Source organism: Piliocolobus tephrosceles, chromosome 3, assembly GCF_002776525.5.
Source record: "Piliocolobus tephrosceles isolate RC106 chromosome 3, ASM277652v3, whole genome shotgun sequence".
Classification (NCBI taxonomy): Eukaryota; Metazoa; Chordata; class Mammalia; order Primates; family Cercopithecidae; genus Piliocolobus; species Piliocolobus tephrosceles.
The window spans coordinates 165201898-165219194 of NC_045436.1; the positions used below are offsets into that span (position 1 = coordinate 165201898).

Below are 17297 nucleotides of genomic sequence, written 5' to 3' on the forward strand. Positions count from 1 at the left end.
AGTGGTGGAGGTAATTGAATGGTAATATTGTGAGCAGAGACCAAGCAGGATCAAGCAAGTGCAAGATTAGGCAATTCAAAGATGTTCATCTTTCTCCTTTCTGAGATAACACAGGCCTCTGAGATTATGGTTAAGGGATATTATCAAACACGCTCATTCAAATAGAAATTCCTCTATAGTTTTTGTTTTTTTTTTTAACTTTGTCTCTTTCTTCCTTACAAAGAATACCCTGTGAGCTGGTTTGAGTCCAAGGATGTGACTTTGCAGCTGATATAACTGGACAAGGGCATGTTTGGTCCTGTCCTTGTGACTATCTTAGCAACGGAATTCAATTGCTCCAGGTCAGCCCACTCAGTCAAGGCATATCTGACCGGAACAATGACCAAAAATACTGAAGCAACCATGTACATTCCATCCCTTCACTTTCATTTTTTTGGAAGCAAATTCCAGTAAAAAGCACTATTTATTTTCCTTTACCAAGTGGGAAGTATTTAAAAAATGCATTTTTATTGGGAAAGTGAGTGCTATTCATGGGCATTTTTTAAAACCAAAATAACTCTCCTTGAGAAATACTCCTCCAGCATTATCTCACGGGGCTGTTGATAGAGTTTGCCTTTCAATTCCAGTGAAATCAATATTGCATTATAGTTGGAGTCAGGAGACCTGGATTGTGTGACCTTGGGCAAGTCACTTAATCTCTCTGCCACCATCTATGTGAAAAAAAATAGAAAATAATTCTAGCCACTTCAAGAAGGGAGAGTAAGATTAATGATAGCAGATTTTCTAGACAATGGTCTCTGTGGCTGTTTCTCACACTCCCTGTGTTCTTGTGTGTGCTTTTTAATTTTTGATTCTCTTTTGAATCTAAATTCAGCTGGCCACTTATTGACACAATGACAAAGCTAATTCCCAGTGCTGATGGCGATTCCTCTGCTCAGCTGAATTTTATAGCTCTAGACAAAGCCCTTGAAATGCTGTATCCCCTTTGTGAGGGGAGGAGGAGGAGGAGAACTCTATTTGGTGAAGAATTCTTGCATATACATTGCTGTCTTCACTGTGGGTGATTTTGTGACTTCTTACTCTCAGGCATCCTGTTTCCTCAATCTCACTATATCTGGCTTCTGCTTTTTACATCCACTGATCAACAAGCTCATGTAAGGGATGACTTAGGTTGGTCTTGCTCTTCCAGCTTGGATCTCCTGATGATCCCCTCAAGTGTTTGCCCCACTTCTTCACAAGCTGTTACTATAGGTGATAAACCAATACTTATTGATTCATTGAATGACAACCCGGTTACCTCATCAACTTTTCCAGCTGCCATCCTCTCTTCCTCTTTTGTTATCAGACTTATTAAGAGAACAGTCTATTATTCCTTACCCACTACTCGCCAGTAACTACCTCATTGCTTTATTAAAACTTCCTCTTTCTTTCTCTCTATTCTTGGACTACTTCATTCCAGATATGTATCATCTAAAGTGGGGTTAGTTTTCTGGTTAAGTTCATTCTGTTATGTTTCTAACTTAGCTTACCCATTTTCTTAGCTTCAACTACCACCTGTATGTGGATGAATCTCGTATCTACAAGGTGGCCATTCCAGCCCAGAATTTGCTTTACAATATCCCTCCCTAGCATTTGTTAATCTAAGAGCACGTACCGAAGGCCGATTTGAGAAGACCACTTTGTGAGGAATCTGGAATACCGAACTAAAGAGTTTGGATTTTATCCTACAGTGGGAGTTAGAGATATATTTTCAAATAATCTAGAGGAATACATTGTTTTCATTCAACAGAGCAGAGGGTGGGTTGGAGGGCAAAAGGTTGCGGTTTCCCAGCCCAGTGCAGTCACCATGATGTAACTAAAACTCAGATTTTAATTTACACCTAATGCACAGACATTTTCTGCTATGTTTCCAGTTGACTCATTTCCCAAGTCTCTGATCTTGGTATAAACAGAGCAGGAAAAATGCACATGAGATTCAAAGCATGAATTGGCCAGTGGTTGCTTTTTTCCTTCAATCCAGCTTTATCAGACGTCAGCTCATGAATATTCACTACTATTCTTAATTTTCACTGCTACTTCGAGTATATTTTCTATATCCTCAGAGATATTTCATTTGGAAGTTTACAGGAGCTACATTAGGCACAGCCAAATAGCTGCTATTTTAAAATGGAAATCCCTTCTTGTTGATGTTTTGAGACCTCACTGCAAACAGATGCTCACAAGAAAAATATGGGCTATATGGTGAATTAAGATATCTTGAAAATGGTCACTGTTGTGTTAAAAGCAATTATATACCTCATGCCAGGCACACTAAATTCTTTTGTTTCCTTGACCACATGAGTTGTTTTCCTCCTCTGGCCTAGACATGGGCTGCTCTCTCGGCATGAACTCCCATCCCTATTCCCATACAAGCTTCCATCTGCCTGCATCCTAGACTCTGTTTGGTCCTTCATGACTCAGTTTAAATGTCACTTCCTCACAGAGGCATTCCCAAACCTCTTTATACTTGTTTGGATTCTTCTGTCATTCTTTCTTCTAATATCACATAACTTCCTTCAGATGCTTATCACAATCTGGAATTATATATTAGTGTGACCATTTGTATAATCTCTATTACCTACTTCAACTTCAACCCCAGCTGCATAGAGTGTAAGCTCTAAAATGGCTGAAGTGGTGTCTGTTTCATGTGAAACTGTGTATCAAAAATTTACTGTAGCTTCTTGCACATGATAGGAGGTAGGAAATATAGATGTGTTGTTAACTGATTTCTGAAAACACAGGAATAAAAATGAAGATAACTTATGTATTTTATATAGCTTTATATACTTAATGTAAAACTTTGTATGAATCTTCCTATCCTTGTATAGCTTCCTTTCTTACAAACACTATTTTTGAAATAATGGTCACTCCATGAGGTAGATGACACCATAAAGCTTGAGGTCTTTAAGGACTGAATCAATTTCAACAGTTTTTTGATCATTTCTCCAGAAAGAATTGCTGCTGATGAAGCAAATCACCCAAAAAAAGAAAACTCTCAGAGCAATTTTAAAATAGGGGTTCATCTATATTGCTTAGAAATAATTTCAGAAAATCTGTAGTGAAAACAAATTCCAAAGATGATTGAGATGGTTATTATTCAATGAACACATCTTAAATCAAACACATGTCAGATCCCCATGGCATTTCCTGATGGTGCCTCATTCACGTGAGAATTTAAATTAAACACATTAGAGATGTTTAGCTGCTTTATCATTTCAGATTATAATGCACATTATTCCATGTAGTAGCTTTGATTCTAAAATGCATTAATTTTTTTTTTGTTTTAATGCATAGAGTTCTGTTGGATATGCTCTAGAATAGTTTCCTATTTAAAGTAATCCTATTGGCAAGACCTTCTAAGTAAGGAACCTTTTATAATATTAACAATTACCCTAAATTTATCTTGTTTGTTAGTAATTATTTGGCTATTGGATTTTCTTTAAAGGGTGCATGTACGGGAGGTAGTCACATCTCAAGGCAAACAATCCCCTAAGAAACTTACTAACCCAGTTCATATCCCAGACAGCCATCATTTTATTTTTTGTCTTAATAAGCCGGAAGGAGAAAGAACACAGTCTGGAAGCTATGAAGGTTTCACTTTTGTTTTCCTTAAAAAATGAAACATCAAATGTAAAGTCTCTAGTCTGGATTACTTAAACCTACATAATCAAGAAGGAAAAATTATTGGGCTGTGGAATAAGGCTCCAAGGCTTGAAAGTCCCCAAGTAGAGGTAGTAGTTACTAAGCTGTTGCCTTAATTACAGACAATGTGGTCTGGAATACCTGACTGAGGTGGAATCCAGCTCCTCTGTTTATGAGCCCTGTATGCATGCGTAAAGCAGGAAGCACAATAATCTCATGGTTTTACATAGATGAATGAGATATTTCATAGAAAACCCTGAGCATAGTACCTGGCATATAAGTAGCATTAAAAAAACAGTGGCTGTATGGATAATACATGTCTCTAAACACAAATCTAACTCATGTCATCTTCACAGATGTTTCTTCGTTTAATGAATGATTTAAACCCCTTGGAACAAAGAAGCAATCAATGGGACTAAATAATTTAGAGTAGCTATATAATTGTTTCTATAATTAAAATTTAGACATTTTAAACAAGAATGAATAAATGCTTAGATGTCTGTGTCTGTGAGAGAGACCGAGTGTGTGTGTATGTGCATGTGTGTATGCATGGTTGTTTTGTTTGTTTGTTTGTTTACAGGGAAACAAAGGCATCTTATCATGGTTGATGAGGATTATTTCTCCCAATGTTGTTTCTCTGTCCTGGATAGTACACCTTGATGTTACCAACACTGGTCTAAGAGTGGCTTTTACTGTTTTCTCCCTGGTTCTATTGGGGAGGGAGAACCAAAGAAGAACAAAAACAAAAACATTTCATCTTCGTTAGACTTCATCTTACAATTTTTTTTGAAAAAAAAAGAATATCTTTTTTTCAGCAAATTGTATGTTTTTATATCCCTCTCTTATGTGGCCATTCCAGTATCAGTCCCCAGAAATAACAACATGTGAATCTCACACCAATTTTTGGCAACAAAAAGGCATAGGTTTTCTTCTTTATTCTTTCTGTATCATTTTGATTAAAAATTCTTAAGGAGTGGCCTATTGTGCAATTTCTAAGAAAACCACCAAGCTGTTAATGAAGTAAATATCTGTTTAATTTACAAACATCAGCAGCGTAACTGATATTAGTCTGGAGAAAGACAAAGCACACTGAATTATACATGTACATCTAATTTTCTTTGTAAAAAAAAAAGAATTTTTCAGGAAGAAACATCTGCATCTTTACAGGGCACCCTGGGATTTTAATGAGGGAAGAGCACAGTCCACTATAAATCATTATCAATTCTACATTGTAATTTAGCAGCAAACATGTTAACATGGGAACATTAAGATAATAAAGTTTTATTGTTTGGGGGAAAAAAAAATCACAGTTCTTGACATGACAGTCTTTTTATCCCCACCCCACCCCCAGAAAAGGGCAAACAAGGTCAAGGACATATTAATTTGCAAAAGGTCTACTTTCTAGTGTTGACTGCTACACACCATTTCTTTTCTGTGAGGACATGTTGCAGAGGGGCCACTTCTTTCTGTACAATGACCATCTCACATACAGATTTGTGTTTTCCTCTCTTGGACTTTGCATACTCTCTGCAGGTGTCCTGAATGAGGCCAGTAGGTCAGTGACATCAGTGAGCAGATGTCAAGGTCAACAAACAGACCAACACATATTTATCCCAAGATAAAACCCTATGTTAGTACTATTGCCAAAAAAAAAAAAAAAAAAAAAAAAATCCTGATTTTTTTAAGTTTGAAAAATGTACAAAAATATCAGGATAATTATAAATTAATATATATTAAAGCATCAAGGAACAGTAAAAGGATGGCCTAAAATGTTAAGTACAATGTACTTTGATACAATAAATATTTCTCATGGAAACTGAATACTGTATAGGGCCGTTTAGAACTCATAGAAACAAAAAATCATATTATTACTAATTTATTTATCAATAATCTATTGGTTCTTTATCATCTCCTTTATCATTTATATTACAAAAAATTAATACTGGAAAATGGTAAAGACTTTTGTGTGCTGCTTCTGCTGACATGCTGACATTTAAAAGGAAGATAAAATTTATTTTATCACTTTCATTTCCTCTTGTGAATGGAACCCAGATCCTCAGGACACTTTATATTTTGCACGAAATATTTCTCATCCATTTGTTCTATCTGTGAATTCTGGAGTTCCATTCTCTTGCCTTGCATCCTCATTCACACGCATGTGCTTGGTATGTCCTAGTGAACTTGGCTGATGTGAAGGAGGGTACACAGGTTTTATGCTCTGGGCAATTTCACAGCAGTGCGCAGTAGCTCCTCTGCCCCTCGTGCGTGTGCTTCTGCTTGTCTTCAGCATGTTACAAAGATGGACCCGAGTTGCAATGGTTCCCATCGCTGTTCTAATGCCTCCAGGTATATCTTTCTTCATACTTCTCCAGCATAGGGGAAGCTTTAGTTCAAGCATTTCTTTTTTTTTTTTTTTTCCAAATGCAGAAAAAAAAGTCTTTATTCTCATAATAAAAATAAGTCTGTTCTGTATTTTACAATATATTTCAAATATTTCCACTATGAAGCATTAATTCGTCCAACATGGTCAAGAAGTATACAACCTTTTCCAGAGACAGAGCTGCCGGGAGCGTGTTTAGGACGCACACCTCGTACAGCCGCACTTCACCACCTTCTCAACCTCGTCCACAAAGGAGGACCCGTCAGTGCATTCGAAAGAGTATTTCCGCCGTTTGCTTCTGAGAGGTCCACAGCACTGCCCTCCTGCACACCCACCTCTACACTCTAATCGGGACACCTTCTTGGTTGTTTGGCAAGCAGCATAGCCCTGCTGCTTTTGGTAATAATCTCTTATCCGTTCCCCTCGACAAGAGATTTCTGGAAAAGAACAAAAAGCACAAGCATTTTAAGAACAGTCACTGGAAGTCATGCAGAGTGACTGTGAATCCACAACTTAATTCAGAAGCCTTTGCTTCCCCTTTGTAACCTGCTTTACATATTATTAGCTGGTGGCATGGCCTCCTACTTTTTGAAAAATACTTCTTTTTGGTCTTTATTTTCAGCAAGGTGAAAACTATATATGTAGAGTATAAATACAATGCTATTGCAGTGACAAGAAAATTGGATTCCTAAATCTTTTCTCTCATTGCAAAAAAGGAAAAAAAAAATACACATTTTCTGTTTTTACACTACTAACAGCTGGTTTTGTTTACCACAGGGAGCAGTTTCAGAGAGTATGCAATTTTATTTATTAGACCTGGAGTTTAGTATTATCCAATCTGTTAGTTAATACAAGTAACATTCCACTAACTTCATAAATTACCCCAGTATGAAGTACGTAGTTCAAAAAAGAGACATCTGCTAAAAGCTTCCACGGGCACGTTCTTCTTGTCTCGTCCCTCTGACACACAAAACAAAATCCGTGCCAGCTGGAGACCAGGCGAGCTCTGATCACGCAGACAAAGGAGGAGGAGGAAGGTGAACTAAGAAGTCAGCCTGTTTCCGTTCCTCTCACCCACATGATTTGCTGTGATAAATCAGTCGATTCTAAGGTCAAAGGTCATTCTGTACTAAAACTAGAGCAGAATTATGAGGACCATCTCCTGTGTGCCAGAAGATGTATTAATAATATATATGGATGAAAACAGCTGGTAAAGGTAAGACAGGAGTAAAGCAAATGTGCTTCAGGAAAAAAGGAGTATTTCTTTTACAGCAAATCAACTTGTGAGAAGCATCTAAGGCTGCATACAATCTTGTGGTGGAGGCCATTTCACATCTGGTGCCTTCATAATACTTGAAAATAAATCAATAGCAGCAACTGCAAGTAGTGCGAAGACCTGGTATTCTCTCCTATCACTCCCCTCTCTGTTGCTCCTGTTTTTTTTTTCTCCCCTTTTCTCTCTCTCTTTTCAAAGACGTGGTACCCCTCTTGCTTTGCCATGAGCGAGGTACCCAGTGGGGCTGGCTTACCTCGATCGCAGCTGTCCCCCGTGTATCCGCTGCTGCATTCACAGTAGGGCTGCCCCAGGCCTGAAAGCCTGCACTTCCCATGCTTGCACTTGATCGCCTGGCACGGGTTAAACAGATCCTCCTCTTCGTCACAGAGGACGCCTCCATGGCCCTCCAAGCACTTACAGCTGTAGGAGAATGCATTGATGGGCAAGCAGGTGCCATGTACGCATCTACAGGGAGGAGGAACACGGGAGTGGGAATGCATTCAGCAGAGGAGGTAAGAATGAACGGAGGTGATGTAAGAATGGAGGATGATTGAGAAAATATGAGGGACAGAGTGCTAATGCCTAATGAACCTCCCCTCCCTGCCTTTCCCCTCCCTGCCTTTCCCCTCCCCTCCCCTCCCCTCCCCTCCCCTCCTTCTTTCTTTCCTTCCTTCCTTGGGTTTGGCTTTGAGGCTTTCACGTGTGTGCTCAACTACCAAGCAGCAGGAACTTACTTATTTCCAAGGCAAGGGTCGTTGGTCCGTTGGTCACAGAGGGGCCCCATCCATCCTTCCTGGCACTCGCAGGTGAAGCCTGCCTGGCTGCTGGGCTGGCATGTGCCATGGGCACACACCTTCTTGTGGCATGGCTCACAGCCAGGCAAAATGCCTGTTTGCATGGGCACCTTCTGGAAGTCCTGCAGCTCACTGTTGATGTAAAGGTTCCGGATGCAGCCGTGGAAGCTGGTTCCGTTCTGCCCAGGGGCCTGGCGCAGAGATGCCACGTTGCTCTTCCCTGGCATGCCTGGGGAGGAACACCGGGTCAGAGGTCAGGCTCTCTGGGGATTTCTCAGCCATTTGCTACCCAGAAATATGGATGCTTAGGACTTCACTGCCAACCTATTATGGCAGGATATTCGGACAGGGTGGTAGAGAAGTGACGCGGAGAAGAGATGTGTGTTTTTGTTTTGTTCTGTATTGGAAGACGCTCCAGGGAATTCTAATCCACAACTAGAATAAAATACCTAGTTCACTGGTGGTTAATCTTTAACTTTTAAAATTTGCTTCAAAGAAAACTTTACATGTACACAAATGTATAAAACCTAGAGGCAGAGCTACTGCCCTTAAAGGCAAGACTGGGGGAAGGGAACGCTCCCTCTCCATTTGTCCTCCACCCCCCACCTCCAGGCACGCACTCCTGGAAGTCTGGAGCTCCACAAAGCTCAGTTTGTAGTGCTCTAATTCTACCCCTTATCTTAAAGACAAGGGGCTAGGGCTCAGAAAGCCCTGGCGACATGCTCAAGGTGACCCAGCGAGTTCAGGTTAGAGTTAGGCTGATGAGAAGAACCTCTTCTATCTCTGGAATCAGGGTTAGGTCCACCACGTCTCAGGGGCTGAGAACTGGGGTTCACAGTGACCATTCTCCCCAGCCCTGCCACATTCTAAGTTGGCAATGAATCCAGCTCGCTCCTGGCAGCGTCCTTGAGCTTGGTCAACGAGGTCAATGCCTAAAAACTCACTCCTGATTCTTTTCAGGACAGCACCTCATTCACATCATTTTTTCTTTCTTGCTAATTGAGAGTGAAGGCTTCATAGTCCAAGAAATCAGAAATAAAAAAGAAATCCCTTCAAAAACAGAGTATTTGCAATCTTTGTATATATACATTCCACTAGCGACAGTCATCTGGTAACACTCATTTTGGCAAAACGTAAGAATCTTTCCATGGCCTAAGCCAGACCCTTAGTCCCTGGAAGGCATCCTGCAGGAGGCACCCATCCAGGGAAGCGGGGAGGGTGCTGGAGGCTTTCAGAGTGCTGGCGACACCACTACCACCTCCCCACAACCCCCCAGTTATGCTTTAGCTGTGCCTAAACTCTGGACTGCTGGCTGGAAGTTCTAGGCTGAGGAAGACCCAGTTTCTCACTCTTTAGGGGGTTTGTTGGTTATAAAGACCAAGAACTGTAGCACACTGTGGGTCCGAACTTATGCCGCCTTCTCCTTTCCCATTCATATGAAATGACTCACCCATTGGCATTCAAAGCAGCCACCAAAGTCAGACAGCTAACTGTATGAAACCACTGGGTAGAGGCTAAGGATTTCTGGTTCTGTGTGCACTTGCAGCAGTTATTTCTTCTCTCTGGGGCTTAGTATTGTCATCTATATACCATGAGCACATGGACTAGAGAAGCTGTCCTAAGTTTGTCATACGTAAGAACCAACAGCAGTGCATGCTCAAAGGCAGTTTTGCAGGCTCCACTCTCTCCCCCTTCTGAGGTTCTGATGCTATTGGAACAGGAGAGGTGGAGAAATCTAAATATCTACATGCAGCTCAGGTGATTCAGGTAGTCCATGGTTACACTCTGACAGGTACTGAACGAAGTCTCTTGGCTGTGAAGTTCTGTGAGGACAGGTCTCTAGTCATGTCCCTCTCGCTGTGGGTTGCTTTCTAGAGCAGAGTCAAAAGGATGAAACTTACCATTTCCAGGAGAGGACTGGTGACAGAAAATTCCTTGCCCTGGGGTAAGTTTTTCTAATTTAACCACATCCATCCATCATAAGGACTTTAATGACCACACATTTATGGTCCTTTATTCAGTGGTTAAAAATGAACTTCTTCCAAAACTATTTTTAATAGCTCATTTTGATATAGGCACAACACGCATATGTGCACATGTCAAGAATAAATACAGATTGGCAAAGCTCCACAGCACAGAGATACAATTAGTAAATCTGTTCCTTTTTGTTCCAAAGTTAACAATTAGAAAAAGCCCAGCTTTGACTAAAGTAATCTGTAAATGAAAATGTTTAGACATCATACATATATTTGACTTTCAATAGGCTATCATAAAATCAAGAATTATTCTGAGTCAGTCTTTTCATGTGCTAGCTAGGAAACTAGGTCTTCATAGACAAACAGAAGTAGATCCATGAATTTTTTTTTTTTTTTTTTGAGACGGAGTTTCACTCTTGTTGCCCAGGCTGGAGTGCAATGACACGATCTCGGCTCACCGCAACCCTCGCCTCCTGGGTTCAAGTGATTCTCCTGCCTCAGTCTCCTGAGAAGCTGGGATTACAGGCATGCGCCACCACGCCCAGCTAATTTTGTAACTTTAGTAGAGATGGGGTTTCTCCATATTAGTCAGGCTGGTCTCAAACTCCCGACCTCAGGTGATCCACCCGCCTTGGCCTCCCAAAGTGATGGGATTACAGGCATGAACCATCACGCCCAGTCAGATCCATGATTTTTTTTAAGCCTTTCCTCTATGCCATAGACCTAGTTGGAAGTCATTCAATCAATCAGTCAATCAACCAACAGATAACTTAGCAAACAGCTTTTAGCCTTATTTCTACAGGCCTCAAAATGGCAATAAAGAGACCAAGTATCAAGCCTAGGTCCTCTGTCCTGTGGCAGGACGAGGAGGGCATATGTCGCATATACGTGGATTTCCATGCATGGGGCTTATTTCTTGATTTTTTTCCCCATTAGGTAATAAGGGTTCAGTTGGACTATAGACAAAAAAAAAAAAAAAACCATGAACATTAAATTATTTTGTGTCAGCCAAGTGCAGTGGCTCATGCATGTAATCCCAGCACTTTGGGAGGCCGAGGTGGGTGGATCACATGATGTCAGGAGTTTGAGACCAGCCTGCCCAACATGATGAAACCCTGTCTCTACTAAAAATATTTTAAAAATTAGCTAGGTGTGGTGGCAGGCACCTGTAATCCCAGCTACTCGGGAGGCTGAGGCAGGAGAACCACTTGAACTTGGGAGGTGGAGGTTGCAGTGAGCCAAAATGGAGCCATTGCACTCTAGCCTGGGCAACAAGAGCGAAACTCCACCTCAGAAAAAAAAGAAAAAAAAAAAAAATCATGTCAAGTAAAGCACATATCCTGGGTAGTTGATAACCCAAGGGTAGATTAAGCTGCCTCTCCATATACTCATCAAGGGGCTGCCTCTGCCCAGATGCTGAGGCAACACCTTTAGGCAGTCCTCCTTGGGCAGCATCCCTGTTTTCTTTTTGTTTTTTTTTTTAAACTTTTAAGTTCAGGGGTATATGAGGGTTACACTCCCACCAACAGTGGATATGTGTTACCGTATAACAAACTGGGTAAACCCATGTCACGAGGGGTTTGTTGTACAGACTATTTCAGCACCCAGGAATTAAGCTTAATGTCCATTAGTGATTTTTTCCTGATCCTCTCCCTCCTCCCACCCTCCGCCCTCTCATAGGCCCCAGTGTGTGTTGCTCCCCTCTCTGTGTCCATGTGTTCTCATCATTTGGCTCCCACTTTCAAGTGAGAACACGCGGTATGTGTTTTTCTGTTCCTGTGTTAGTTTGCCATCGATAATGGCCTCCAGCTCCATCCATGTTCCTGCCAAGGGCATCAGCTCAATTCCTTTTTGTGGCTGCATGGTATTTCATGGTATATATATACCACATTTTCTTTATCCAGTCTAGAATTGATGGGCATTTAGGTTGATTCTGTGCCTTTACCATTGTGAATAGAGCTGTGATGAATATACGCATGCCTGTGTCTTTAAGATAGAATGATCGAGATTCCTTTGGCTATATGCTCAGTTGTGGGATTGCTGGGTTGAACGGTAGCTCTATTTTTAGGCCTTTGAGGAATCGCCACACTGTTTTCCACAATGGCTGAATTAATTTACATTTCCACCAACAGTGGTATAAGTGTTTCTTTTTCTCCACAACCTTGCCAGCAGTTGTTATTTTTTGACTTTTTAATAATAGCCATTCTCACTGGTGTGAGATGGTATCTCATTGTAGTCACTTTATATATATATATATATATATATTTTTTTTTTTTTTTTGAGATGGAGTCTCCCATTATAGCCCAGGCTGGAGTGCAGTGGCGCGATCTCAGCTTACTTCAAGCTCCGCCTCCCGGGTTCACGCCATTCTCCTGCCTCAGCCTCCCGAGTAGCTGGGACTACAGGTGCCCACCACCACGCCTGGCTAATTTTTTGTATTTTTAGTAGAGACGAGGTTTCACTGTGTTAACCAGGATGGTCTCGATCTCCTGACATCGTGATCCGCCCGCCTCAGCCCCAAAGTGCTGGGATTATGGGTGTGAGCCACCACGCCCGGCTGTAGTCACCACTTTGAAAGGGAACCTAGTCACCTCACTCTCCTTTTCTCCCTCTGCTTCCCATGCCTTTGCCATACAGCATTCAAGGCTGTGGTCTTACAGGTTCCTTGTGCTTTGAAAATCTGAGTCACCCTTGAGACTGCACTCTAAGCGGGGAGAAAGTGGGCCCATGGTGATCTCTGGCAGTGGGACTGGGATGAAAGTGGTTTCCTTGAGGCCTGGGTGCACAGAGGTGCTGTTTGAATTCTTCCAGGCCCTCGACCTTCAGAAGGATAAATACTTTTCATTTTGGAGTTTAAAACTTTTTTTTCTTTTTCTTTTTTTTTTTCTGGGCTGGGGACTGGGGGAGAAGGAATGTTCTGACTTAAACAGTCTCATCCTGTATTTTCTTTTTTTTCTTGAGATAGTGTCTGGCTCTGTTTCCTAGGCTGTACTGCAATGGTGCAGTCATGGCTCACTGCAGTCTCAGCCTCCCGGGCTCACATGATCCTCCCTCCTCAGCCTCCCAAAGTGCTGAGATTATGGGTGTGAGCCACCATGCCCAGCCCCCTGTATTTTTAAAATGTGTTTTGTACTACATTCTAAAGGGGCTTCGAAAGGTTTAATGAAGTGGATTCTAATGAAAGCATAATAAAATCAAGTGAATGAAAAGTCCATAAATAAACAACAAAAGGCCACAACACTTAGGTTTGCTCCCTTTCTGCTTTATGTTAAGAAGTGAATGGCAATGCAGGTGGCTCTGGAGTCAGGCGGACCTGGACTTCAATGAGGTGTCTACTATATAATACCTTTGTGAACTTGGCCAAGTTATATAAAATCCTTGAGATTGCTCTTCAGGGAATACAAAACAGAGAAAATCATACCACTTCTTAAGGTCTCTGCAGATTGAGGCTATAAAACGAGCACTGTGTTGGGCACATAGCATGGACTCAATAAATATAATTTATTTTGTCTCAAATCAAAGGTACACTTGTGACTTGGCTTCACTCACCTGAAAGCAACCCTGTTAACTGGAATGCTGGCAAGAATGGACGACTTGCTTTGTAATGAGACTCTCCGCCGTGAAGCAATTAGACCAGTCAACTTGCTGAGTAGACTCACTATGCAATACTTTATTGACAATGCATTACAGTTACTTGAAGATGCCTCTGCATTCCTGACTTTTTAGGGAGTAGAATGGACTTTGCTTCTTCAACTTTGTATCTTTTATGTATCCATTTACTTAGTTCCTAGTATGTGGTTAAGTACTCAATAAATATTTACAGAATTGAATCAAAGACTTCGAACTGTTTCTAAAACAATCCAACTCTGTCAAAGTGTTAAGATTGTCTACTACTGAAATTATTAAAACAGAAATGCCCTAGACTTAGAGGCACTAAAAAGAAGGCTCTGAGTGGTTGAGATAATGGTGTAGCATAGGTTATTATTTTTCAGAAAATGATGTGAAACTCATGAAAATATCTGTCATGGTGATGAAATTGTACAATAACCTGTTCAAAGCTTTTACTTAGTCATCTGTAAGTTAGTGTTATCAGTCAATTCAAATAAATTCAACGTAATTTAATCCAATGCTTCTCAATTCAGCATTAACTGCTTTCTTGCTCCTTTACCAGAATTTTGAAATTCTATGCCTCCAGTTTATTTTTGTTCCTCCAAATAGAGGCAAGATTGGGACCTCCCTCCTCTGCGGGTCCTCTCCAATGGGCTCCTACAGAACTTTGCTTATATTTCTGTCCCTCATTTATTCACTGATCTGCCTTCTTTACACTTAAAAATAAAGCCCAGGGTCTTCACTCTATGATTTCAAGTTCTAACCTACCTTTCCAACATTTTCTCTTGTTCATTCACCTTAAGGTCTTAGTGGAACAGAACTATTTCTTGTTATTCCAATACAATTTGTATATTTAATTTGTTCATTCATTCATTCAGTCACTGGATTACAGTGATACTTATCCTATCATCCACACGAATTAGCAACTAGAAGCTCCAGCATGACAACATTCGACTGAGCTGATAGGGTTTGCCTCCTTAAGGGAGCTGGGGTGGGCTCATCTACTCCCCAGTTTGCATTGAGCTTGTTTTATCATTTCTTGATTGTATGATTTAACCTCTAACCAACTTTCCTTTTCCATAGACCAGATCAAATATAAGATTAAATTATATAATGTATAAATCACCCAGCATGTGATTGATACACAAGAAATATTAATTAATGTCCTTCTCTACCCAGATGACACATTTACTTAGAACCAGAGATGGGATTATAAAATGATCCCTTAATACCCACCTAGAGATCTTTCTGTTCTGTCTTTGCCATCCATCTTTCAATGATTGATCACTATTGGTCAATGACAAATACTGATGCACTAGGCATTAATAAACTTCAGAATTCATCCATGATGAGAATCACAGGGTTTGAGGACCAACTGAACTTGGAAAACAGCTTACCTCCTACATAGAGTGGAGAGTCAAAATTCAGAGTGGACTGCTTTGACAAGTTGGTGATGATTTTGGGGCTCCCACCATCCACGGACAGAGAGAGACTCTGATCCAGGGCGAGCAGTTCCACGATGTGGAAGTTTCCATCATTGATTGTCTCCACACTACAACAGAAAAAAAAATTGGCTGATTCTTCCCTTTTCTTTTAAAGCAAGGCAGTTAAAATACAAACGTTAATAAGCACTCCTTGGGAAAAGAGATGGCAATCTAACACTACTGAAGATAAAGACCAGTAGTTGAATTTTTTTCAAAAATAGGTATTTTCAAGGAGATGTGATTGATTTCAGCTTCTCAGGAACTGAATACAAAATAAGTTTGTTCTTTTATGATGAGAAGTAGAAATAACTGCATTTCATCATCATCCAGCCACATTCTCTCAACATGTAGCAATTCCAAAGGATAATTTATACATTTGCTTTTAACTGCCATAAAAGTTCCATTTACCAAGATACTATTACTTCAAACTGTACTGAAAAGACAAAGAACCTAGGCCTGTGTTAAAAACACTGTAACACAACTGCTGGCTTCTGCTCTTAAAAAAACTCTATATTATGACTTATCAGAATCAAACATACACATATGCAAGGAGAACCAACTTGGTGGTATCTCAGTACTTTTTGAAATTCGTTAATAATATCCTCTCACTTTCTGTGCATTTTCATCAACTGATATTACTGTGAAGAAGATATCTATGCTCAGGGGAGACATGCGAATAACAGATTAAACAAAATGCTTAACATAGTGATATCTAGGAAATACTGCAACGACAATGGCTCTCTAGATTCTTTTCTATAATTTTGAAGGGCCAGGTCTAACAGTTATTACTGTCACCTTCTAAAAACCTTGGAAGGGCTTATAGAAATTGATGAAGTAAATAAAGACAAAAAGATGAAGAAAGGTAAATGGAAAATGAGAATTAACAAATAAGATGAAGTTGAGTATAATTACTAAATATGTGTTACATGGTTTTTAAAGTGTAGCTGCATACCTAACTCTGGTGTGACAGCAGGCAAAAAAGCAAACCAGACCAATGAAACAGGACCAAAGAAGAAATAGGACCAATACACAGTGAGGTGTTAAGAACATACTTACCTTTCGCTATACAGGAAAAATATGGCATAACAGAAGTTGGGATCAAAAAGTTAATGGTGATGATTAAAGATCTAACATGCTGGGATATTGAAGAGACTGAAAAAGGCTCCAACATGGAAACATGGGAGCATGTGATAGATTATTACTAAATGTGAATACTTAATACTCTGTATGCAAGATGACTGATTAAACTTCTGGGCACTGATATTTACATTTGTAAAATGGCAAAGTCTAGGGAATGATAGAAAAATGCATTAACATATTTCTGCATGGCTTTCACCACTGGAGTCTAATCATATTCCACTGTATGATGACAGATAATAAAACGCTTTTTTGATTTGAGAACAAGAGAAATCATTCTGCAGAAATGTGAAAACATTTGACATTCTTTCTATTTAATTGGTTAGAAGAGTCCACGTGTGCAGGAATCTTTGATAGCCTGTCTCAGATAACAACTGTATAAAATTAAATGTTAGATATGTCAATCAATATTTTTGCCTTTTACACTTTTAATTATCCTAACACTTAACATCAATACAATTGGCAGAGGAAAAAATAGACCAGAAAATTATTTTCTAAGTAAAGTTGCACACCATCCATTAGTGGTTTTAAATATGACTCTCTCCTAAGAGGGTATGCCGAGTAGTAACATCAGCTAATGGTGAAGCATATAGACTCTGTAGTCAGATAATCCTGGATTTGAATCCTGCTCTTGCATTTATGAAGTGTTTGATTTAGATAAGTTACTTTATGACTAATATATTTCAGTTTTCTCCTCAGTAAATGCTAATAAATATTTCTGCCTTCCATGGTTAATTTGAGGACTATGTAAAATGACTGAAAGATACCCAGCATAGCAAAAATGAATGTTAGATATTAGTATCACCATCACTATCATATCGGCCCCCCACCCAACCACGATCATGATACAAATAATTCAACCCTATTTCTGAATCTTCTTGATGAAAGAATTTAATTTAGCTTTATTTTAAATATTAATTGTAGGATAATGTTAAAGGCTGGCAGAACTTCTTTGGGGGC

At 40.0% G+C, this 17297-nt stretch overlaps 1 protein-coding gene across 4 annotated transcripts in view; it reads right to left on the minus strand.

The window, feature by feature from the left end:
* Positions 1 to 4693: 4693 nt before the first annotated feature.
* SLIT2 (slit guidance ligand 2) overlaps positions 4694 to 17297 on the minus strand; it is a 368029-nt gene continuing 355425 nt past the window's right edge. For 3 of the 4 annotated variants that reach the window (XM_023206993.2, XM_023206991.2, XM_023206992.2), the window contains 4 exons: positions 15114 to 15268; positions 8072 to 8360; positions 7591 to 7802; positions 4694 to 6498 (listed from right to left, as the gene is read on the minus strand). In XM_023206993.2, the coding sequence (XP_023062761.1) occupies positions 6257 to 6498; positions 7591 to 7802; positions 8072 to 8360; positions 15114 to 15268 (898 nt within the window). In that variant the 3' untranslated portion in view covers positions 4694 to 6256. The remainder of the gene's footprint in view (positions 6499 to 7590; positions 7803 to 8071; positions 8361 to 15113; positions 15269 to 17297) is intronic. The other variant, XM_023206990.2, reaches the window with a different exon arrangement.